Here is a 10,347-nt window from a genome sequence, read left to right on the forward strand (position 1 = left end):
CTGTCCCGTCTTTCGCACCCTTGTCTGCTGCTTCTCTGTGCCGTGGGCCACTGCAGACGGGGATTGCAGTAGGTCCTACCATGCCTGACCATGCTGCCCTGCCGCGTTCTGTGAGCACGCGGCCTTCTGCTTCCCTCGCCCTTCTGCGACTCCGGTTCTCGCGGTTGGACATTCTTGAGGACTTCTGTTACTCTCTAAGTCTTTCTTCCATCATCGGGTTTGTCCTGTTTCTCTCATGGCTCTGTCATCATCCTTTTTCCTTTTCCTTCCGTACCTTTCGCTGGCACTTGCCGCGCGTCGTGAGTTTGGAGTGTACTGACATACACAGGAAGGATTTGGAACATAAACATGCATGGGACATTATGAAACAAACAACAGTTTTGTGGACTGCGAATTCCTGGGAGCTGCCTTCTGATGAAGATCATAACAAAAGGTTAGTGACTGTTCTATATGTTATCTTTGACTCATATGTTTATCGACCTGCAATATGGCCGGATATATTGCCTCGGAGGTTTGAGTGGGGCTTGAGAGGAGAGATAGCGAGCGAGACCAACATCAGATTACGTAACTGCATGTTTTTTGCTTTTTACCGTAAAGCTTTTTTGAACTGCTTGACAGCAAGCGGTCCTGCCATTAAGACACAAGGGGCGCATCTAAAATCTCAATGCATGACAGTTGTATCTTTTAGCAATGTTTATTATGAGTATGTTCGCTACATAGGGAGGATGTTCTGCAAGGTCACGCTCCGCAGGCACAATGTAACACTCTCAGATGTTTGTGGTACTATATAATTTGAACTTAGCCGAAAAACATATACATGTATTGTGGTTATTTGTTTTTTTTCCTATGGTATCGGCCAACGCCTCCAACTCAATCATCAAGTTTGCAGATAACAGAACAGTAGTAGGCCCTGATTACCAGCAACGACGAGACGGCTACAGGGAAGGAGGTGAGGCCCTGGGGATTGGTGCAAGAAAATAAATAAACCTCTTCCTCACGTCACAAAATGAAGAGCTGATCGTGTCCTTCAGGAGACAGCAGAGGGAGCATCCCCCCTATCCACATGAACAGGATCGAAGTGGGAGGGGAAAGCTTTAAGTTCTCTGCGCACACATTACTGACAAGCTGGCCCCCACCAGCGACAGACCTGAGGGTGTGCGGTCTGCCCAAAGCATTACCGGGGTCACACTGCCTGCCCTCCAGACTCTACAGCACCCGATGTCACAGGAAGGCCAAAAAAGTAATCAAGGACATGCCACACACAGCGCACGGCCTGTTCACCTGCTACCACCCAGAAGCGCGAGTCAGTACAGGTGGATTAAAGCAGGGACAAGAGAGACTGAAAACCAGCTTGTATCTCTATGGTAAATTTAACTCTACCAACATGTACATTTACCTCAATTACGTCGACCTACCTGTGCCCCGCACATTGCTGTGCAGACCCCCTGTATATAGCTCCACATTGACTCTGTACCGGTAACCCTGTAATATAGCCTCCACATTGACTCTGTACCGTAAACACTGTATATACTACACATTGACCTTGTACCAGTAGTACACCCTGTATATAGCCTCCACATTGACTCTGTACCGTACCCCTGTTAAATAGCCTCCACATTGGATCTGTACGGTACCCGCCCTTGATATAGCTCCACATTGCCTTGTACCGTAGCCCCTGTATAATAGCCTCCACATTGACTCTGTACGAACACCCTGTATATAGCCTCCACATTGTCTGTACCGGTAACCCTGTATATAGCCTCCACATTGACTCTGTACGGTACCCCCTGTATATAGCCTCCACATTGACTCTGTACCGGTACCCCTTGTATATAGCCTCCACATTTGACTTCTGTACCGTAAAACCGCTGTATATGCCTCCATTGACTCTGTACCGTAACACCCTGTATATAGCCTCCACATTGACTCTGTACCGGTACCCCCTGTATATAGCCTCCACATTGACTCTGTACCGTAACACCCTGTATATCAGCTCCCATTGCTCTGTACCGTAACACCCTGTATATAGCCTCCACATTGACTCGTACGGTACCCAGCTGTATATAACCTCCACATTGACTCTGTACTGGGTAACCCCGCCCGTATATAGCCTCCACATTGACTCTGTACCGGTACCCCTTTTGTATATAGCCTCCACATTGACTCTGTACCAGTACCCCTGTATATTGTCCTCCACATTGACTCTTGTACCGTAGCACCCTGTATATAGCCTCCACATTGACTCTGTACCGTAACACCCTGTATATAGCCTCCACATTGACTCTGTCTGTATACCGTACACACCTCTGTATATAGCCTCCACATTGACTCTGTACCGAGTACCCACTGTATATAACCTCACATTGACTCTGTACTGGTACCCCGCCTGTATATAGCTCCACCATTGATCTGTCCGTACCCCTGTTATATGCCTCCACATTGACTCTGTACGCGGTACCCCTTGTATATAGCCTCCACATTGCCTCCTGTAACAAGTTACCCCCTGTATATAGCTCCACCTTGACTCTGTACCGGTACTCTGTCCTGTATATAGCCTCCACATTCTGACTCTGTACCGGTAACCCCCTGTATATAGCCTCCCATTGACTTGTACCTAACACCCTGTATAAGCCTCCCACATTGACTCTGTGCCAGTACCCCCTGATATAGCCTCCACATTGACACTTCCGACCCCTGTATATAGCCTCCACATTGACTCTGTACCGGTCCCCGCTCCGTATATAGCCTCCACATTGAACTCTGTACCGTACACCCTGTATATAGCCTCCACATTGACTCTGTACCGGTACCCCTGTATAGCCGTCCACATTGACTCTGTACGTAACACCCTCCCTGTATATAGCCTCCACATTGACTCTGTACCATAACACCCTGTATATAGCTCATAAGTAAGCTTTTCACTGTAAGGTCTACTACACCTGTTGTATTTGGCGCATGTGACTAATACAATTTGATTTGAAATAGTTTCACCGTAGTCCAATACAGAGAGGAAACTCCACTGAACCAAGTCTTTTCTGGCGGAGAAGGAAAACAAGCTTTGTGCCGGTAATAAAACCCAAGATGCGGCTGGAGTTTCCTGACAAGGTTCTCTCCGTGGGTGGTGAAGCTCAACGTCTCATACACACAAAGATATTTGTAAGTCGCACCCCCGCCTCTTGCCCTCAGAACAGCCTAAATTCGTCATGGCACGGACTCTACAAAGTGTCGAAAAGCGTTCCGCAGTGATGCTGGCCTATGTTGACGCCAATGCTTCCCTCAGTTGTCAAGTTACCCGGCTGTCCTTTGGGTGGTGGACCGTTCCTGATACACACGGGAATCTGTTGAGCGTGAAAAACCCAGCAGCGTTGCAGTTCTTGACACAAACCGCTGCCCCTGGCACCTACTACCATACCCCGTTCCAAGGCACTTAAATACTTAAATATTAGTCTTGCCCATTCACCCTCTGAATGGCACACATACACAATCCAAGAATCAGCAAATGTTGCAATCCATGTGTGGAAAGAGCTTAGAGACTTACCCAGAAAGACTCACAGCTGTAATCGCTGCCAATGTATTTACTCTGGTATGAACAGGGCCTAAAATATATATTTTTTTAATTTTGCTTTGTAATGTTTCTAAAACAATACATGTATTCCGATTTAAGAAGTAATGTGTTTATATTTATTTTATTTCAGAGTCTTTTAACCAAAATATCACAGATGAAAGACCAACATTTTCACCTGCCCCTTTAAGGGACGGGGGGAGAGGTTACCGTGGTAACACAACTAGTAGCAGAGTTCTCCCGAGCAGTTCAAACATTAAAAATGTATTAAAAAATTAAACATTAAAAAACGATGTCAATATTCAAGAAACACATGGACAAAGTCTCACTTCAGTAGACTTTTATTTCAAGTAAATTCAACCAACTTTTTATGCCTGTGTTCAGCGCTTCTAAAAAATGAATCTTTCACTCATGTGCCCACGGCCCAGCCAGGCAGCGCTGCAGTGCGAGGTGGGATATGCTATAGGATTCGTAGTTCTTTTGACTTTTTGTGTTATTTAATTTAGCAGCTATGAAACAAAATGGCAGAAATACTTAGAAATCCATTACTGCAGCCTTTATTTTACTATACATGTGATCATATTGTACTCTTTTTTTTTTAATCTTTTTTTTTTACAAATGCGAGTGAAATGTTCACACTGTGCATTCCTGACCCATGACGTCCGTAGAACATTCTTCCCCGAGTCTCGACGAACATCCAAATCCTTCCAGGCGCTTTTTTTTTGTTGGCAAACTGGAGTCAAATGTTTGGGATGACACTGGGTCCCATTTTATGTGTGGGGCAAAATCCAATCACTGCATTCCACAAAACGAGTTTTGAGATACGAAGACATTATTATAAATTAAATGAAACTGTTCCACGAAAAAGGTCCACGTCTGACAGCATGTCCTCCTGAGTTTAATACAGCACGATTATAGTCAAGGCGAGTCCATGCTGCAGTCAGAACTACAGTCGACTGGTAGAATGTCTCTACAAGACTGCGTTCAGTCAACTAGTGATAAACCTCACCCTCCCATCTCCAAACTGCTAACCCCTACAATGAAACTGAGGAGTAATACTTCATTAGTTATAGAAGCTAACCCCTATTCATTTATTATTTTATATATATATATATATATATTAATCTTTAATAGAGAGAGAGATTCCTCAGGATCTGTGTATTTTATGGAAAGCATTCTGCAATTTCCCACTTAAATCCTTCACTAACCCAAATTTCTCCTGGATAGGAAATTGCTGTCATATTTCAAGGTTCGCCTCACTTGAGTGTTTTTTGATGCGTCTGATTTGTACCCTCTCCAAACTTCTAACAGCTGTCCGTTTGCAAGCCAGTGATGGGAAGGAGACCTAGAATGGAATGTTATTCTATATTTGATGTGGCGTTGGACCTAAATGCCTGTTTCCTGGACACAGATTAGGCCTAATTTCAGTCATGGACTAAAAATGTACTTTTCAATGGAGATTCTCCATATTCTCTGCTCGTTGTTCGGTCTCAGTCATAAACTGGAGGCATATTGCAGGGGAAGGTATGAGGGCTCTTTGTGAATGTATGCTGGGTTCAGAGCGTACCATACTATGTTATAGTATGTGGTCCCGTGTGGCTCAGTTGGTAGAGCATGGCGCTTGCAACGCCAGGGTTGTGGGTTCATTCCCCACGGGGGGACCAGGATGAATATGTATGAACTTTCCAATTTGTAAGTCGCTCTGGATAAGAGTGTCTGCTAAATGACTTAAATGTAAATGTTATGACTCCGTTTCTCTCATTTCCTTGAGGATGTTTTGGTTGGTAACTATGTTATTGTAATGGATTCTCTCTTATAGTCTCCATATACATACGTGTACATATTCTCATTCACCCTTTTTAGATTTGCGTGTATTAGGTAGTTGTTGGGGGAAGTGTTAGATTACTTGTTAGATATTACTGCGCTGTCGGGAACTAGAAGCACAAGCATTTCACTACACTCGTTTTAACATCTGCTAACCGTGTGTACATGACCAATAAGGATTTGATTTTGAACAGGTGTGTGAGAGACCAGGTGTGTTTGTGTGTTGCAGGTCTAGATGCAGAGCTGTACTATGTGCGGGATGACGTGGTGAACCACTATGCTCTCTCCTTCATCCTGCCTGTATCCAGCGAGACCAACAGCCTGCACTTCACCTGGCGCTCCAAGGACAAGGTACACACACACACACACACACACACACACACACACACACACACACACACACACACACACACACACACCTACCTAACTTTTGTAGGTGTGTGTGTGTAGGATATCTCTCCCTACGTTGCCTGTACACAACAAAATCAAAAACTAACGCGAGCGAGAAGAGTTAATGTCTAACAAAAGAACATTAGATAAACCCTCTCAAACTTGTTAGCTAGTTTGGCCGTCAAAATTGCACTGATAAACGTCGGGGAATTAGTAGCCTCCTCGTCCTTCTGCAACTTGCCTGGCCACCCATTTTGATTGATGCCAAATACATTTGATTGACAACTAAGAGATATGTTAACTGTGGATAACAGTAGTTAAAGTTCAGCATAGCTCACTAGCTAACGCTAGGCTCCATGTTTTTAGCTTGCTAAATAAGTAAATGGCTAGTTGCATAAATAGACACAGTAGCCCAGCGGTGTCAAACTCAATCAGAGCATGGGCCGCTACACACAGAGAATTCGCCATGGGCACGGCCCAGCGCCGGAAGCGCAGCGAAGTCAACGGTCAGTAAGATGCTGGCCCGTCGCAGACCGCCTCACACCGCGGATTGTAAGGGTCCGTCACACGACGTCGGGACCGCGGATACGCCAATAGGTCAACGAGGACGGCAGCCGAAGTCACAAGAGTCTATACGGACAACATGGCAGGGGCCAAAGCTACGGAGCGCTGAGGGCCGCCGGCGGACGAAAGTAGGCGGGGGCTTCCGACGGATACATATGCGCCACCGGTTACAGCAGGCGAACACAAGTCCTAGGGCGCCGACGAAGCAACCGCAGTGCCGCCCGTGCAGAGGCCTGCGAACCAGCAATCGAGGGGATCATATAGGCAGAGATAAACATCGCAGATCCACGCAGTCAGCGATCTAAAACAACGATAAGCACGCGCACAGCCGACACACAGGACGGGCAGCACACTTCGAGCTCCATAAGCGATCGCACTCCGATCGAGACCCGCGACAGGCAGACTTAGACCTAGCACTGACTGAGGAAGGCCACGTCCGGGAAACGCCCGAGGGCGTGGAACGCGGCACCACGTTGCGCCGAAATCAGCAGCTAAGGCGTTGTAAGCACTGACATCCGATGCTCGGCACGGCATGTGGACCACGAAGCGGAGAACGGCACCGCAGGGAAACGCCAGAGGCGCGAAAGACGGCCAGACAAGCGGCTCGGAGCGCACGAAACCCACCAAGGAACGGTGGGGGCAATGGTCATGGGACGGGACGGGAGCGAGCCGAAGTGACATACGCGTCCAGGAAACTACAGGCGCGCGATCTATGAGAAGACGGGTGAGGGACGGAGCGGGGAGGGAGCCGACCGACATCGCCATCAGTGCTGCGCCCAGGGGTGATAGCTCATATCTCGGCGCAGTCTATACTGGGACAGAGTGTGCTTTATTTAACCAGCGGAGTCTATACTGGAAAGACAGAGGTGTCTTTATTTAACCAGCGGAGTCTATACTGAGACAGAGGTGTCTTGATTTAACCAGGGAGTCTATACTGAGACAGAGGTGTCTTTATTTAACCAGGAGTCTATACTGAGACAGAGGTGTCTTTATTTAACCAGGGCAGTCTATACTGAGACAGAGGTGTCTTTATTTAACCACGAGTCTATACTGAGACAGAGGTGTCTTTATTTAACCAGGAGAGAGACAGAGGTGTTCTTTATTTAACCAGGGAGTCTATACTGAGACAGAGTGTCTTTATTTTACCAGGAGTCTATACTGACAGAGGTGTCTTTATTTAACCAGGGTGGTCTATGCTGAGCAGAGGTGTATTTTTACAGATGAGCCCTGAATTACAGAAAATACACTCTCAAAATAGATATCCAACACGGTCATGACAACAAACACATTCATCAACAATAAGATCCGCAATCAGCTTTCTGAATGACCTAGAGCACCAGAACATCACGTTGAGGATGACATCACAGAGGACAACCAGCTTCTCGGTAGAGAATGTGGTGATGACATCACAGAGACCAACCAACTGTCTGGTAGAGAAATGTGGTGATGACATCACAGAGACCAACCAACTGTCTGGTAGAGAATGTCGGTGATGACATCAGAGGACCAACCAACTGTCTGATAGAGAATGTGGTGATGACATCACAGAGGCCAACCAACTGTTCTGGTAGAGAGCATAGTGATGACATCAGAGACCAACCAAACTGTCTGATAGAGAATGTGGTGATGACATCACAGAGGACAACCAACTGTCTGATAGAGAAGTGTTGATGACACTCATATGTGGGCCAACCACAAACGGTCATAGAGAATGTGGTAGATGAACATCACAGACGGTATTTTCTGAATTACAGAAAATACACTCTTCAAAATAGATATCCAACACGGTCATGACAACAAACACCATTCATCAACAATAAGATCCGCCAATCAGTTTCTGAATTGACCTAGAGGCACCAGAACATCACGTTGAGGATGACATCACAGAGGACCAACCAGCTGTCTGGTAGAGAATGTGGTGATACACACAGAGGACAACACGTGTCTGATAGAGAATGTGGTGATGACATCACAGGGAGCCAACCAACTGTCGGATAGAGAATGTGGTGATGACATCACAGAGGGACCAACCAACTGTCGGATAGAGAATGTGGTGATGGACATCACAGAGGACCAACCAACTGTCTGATAGAGAATGTGGTGATGACATCACAGAGGACCAACCAACTGTCGGATAGAGAATGTGGTTTGATGACATCACAGAGGACCAAACCAACTGTCTGATAGAGAATGTGGTGATGACATCCACAGCAGGACCAACCACTGTCTGATAGAGAATGTGGTGATGACATCACAGGAGGACCAACCAACTGTTCTGATAGAGAATGTGGTGATGAACATCACAGAGGAACCACCAACTGTCTGGTAGACGAATGTGTGATGACATCACAGAGGGCCAACCAACTGTCTGATAGAGAAGTGTGGTGATGACATCAGAGGACCAACCAAAACTGTCTGATAGAGATGCGGTGATGAACATCACAGAGGACCAACCAACTGTCTGAGAGAGAATGTGGTGATGACATCACAGCAGGACCAACCAACTGTCTGATAGAGAATGTGTGATGACATCACAGAGGACAACCAACTGTCTGGTAGAGAATGTGGTGATGACATCACAAGAGACCGCAACCAACTGTCTGAGAGAGAATGTGGTGATGACATCACAGAGGACCAAACCAACTGTCTGAGAGAGAATGTGGGTGATGACAATGCACGAGGACCAACCAACTGTCTGAATAGAGAATGCGAGACGCGTGATTGACATCACAAGATGGACCCAACATAACTCGTCTGTAGAGAATGTGGTGATGAGCATCACAGAGGACCAACACACTGTCTAGAGAGAATGTGGTGATGACATCACAGAGGACCAACCAACTGCTCTGGTAGAGAATGTGGCTGCATCAGACATCAACGAGAGGATCCCAACCACACTGTCTGAAGAAGAATGTGCTGTGATGCACATCACAGAAGGACCAACAACTGCTCTGAGAGAGACATGTAGGTGCATGACATCACAAGGGACCAACCAACTGTCTGGTAAGAGAATGTAGTGTGATGACTAATACAGAGACCAACCAACTTCTGAGAGCAGAATGTGGTGCGATGACATCACAGAAGACCAACCAAACTGTCTGGTAGAGAATGTGGTGCATGACATCACAGAGGAACCAACCAAGCTAGTGCGGATAGAGAATGTATGTGATGACATTACAGAGGACCAACGCCAACTGTCTGTAAGAGAAATGTCGGTGCATGACATCACAGAGGACGCAAACCAACTGTCCTGCGTAGAGAATGTGGTGATGAAACATCACAAGAGGAACAACCAACTGTCTTGAGAAGAGAATGTGTGATGACATCACAGAGGACCACAACTAGTCTGGTAGAATGTCGGTGATACATCACAGCCAGGACAACCAACTGTCGGATAGAGAATGTGGGTGATGTGACATCATAGTGGCCAACCAACAACTTGTCCTGATAAGAATGTGGTGATGACATACAGAGGGCCAACCAACTGGCTGATAGAGAATGTGTGATGACATGTACCAGAGGACCACCAACTGTCTGATAAGCAGAATGTGGTGTGACATCACAAGAAGGACCAACCAACTGTCTGATAGAGAATGTGTGATTGACATGCACAGACGGACCAACCACGTGTCGGCTGAGAATGTGGTGAATTGACATCACAGGAACCAACCAACCAACTGTCGCCGAACTAGAGAAATGTCGCGTTGATGACATCAAGAGGACAACCAACTGTCTGATAGAATGTGGTGATGACATCATAGTGGGCCAACCAACCAACTGTCGGATAGAGAATGTTGGTGATGACATCACAGAGGAAACCAACAAACCACTGTCGGATAGAGAATGTGTGATGACATCACAGAGGACAACCAACTGTCTGAGAGAGAATGTGGTGATGAAATCACAGGAGGCCAAACCAACTGTTCTGTAGAAGAGTCGTGGTGATGACATACACAGAAGGGCCAACCAACTGTCGGATACGAGAATGTTGGTGAGACATCACACGA

The 10,347-nt window shown here is 46.4% G+C and overlaps 1 protein-coding gene across 1 annotated transcript in view; it reads left to right on the plus strand.

Moving 5' to 3' along the window:
- Positions 1-846: 846 nt before the first annotated feature.
- Positions 847-10,347, plus strand: part of LOC112075794 (tyrosine-protein kinase RYK) — a 103,711-nt gene continuing 94,210 nt past the window's right edge. The window contains 2 exon segments of the mRNA XM_070441069.1: positions 847-949; positions 5,616-5,737. Of these exon segments, the coding sequence (XP_070297170.1) occupies positions 847-949; positions 5,616-5,737 (225 nt within the window).

Source organism: Salvelinus sp. IW2-2015, unplaced genomic scaffold (genome assembly GCF_002910315.2).
Source record: "Salvelinus sp. IW2-2015 unplaced genomic scaffold, ASM291031v2 Un_scaffold3403, whole genome shotgun sequence".
Lineage (NCBI taxonomy): Eukaryota > Metazoa > Chordata > Actinopteri > Salmoniformes > Salmonidae > Salvelinus > Salvelinus sp. IW2-2015.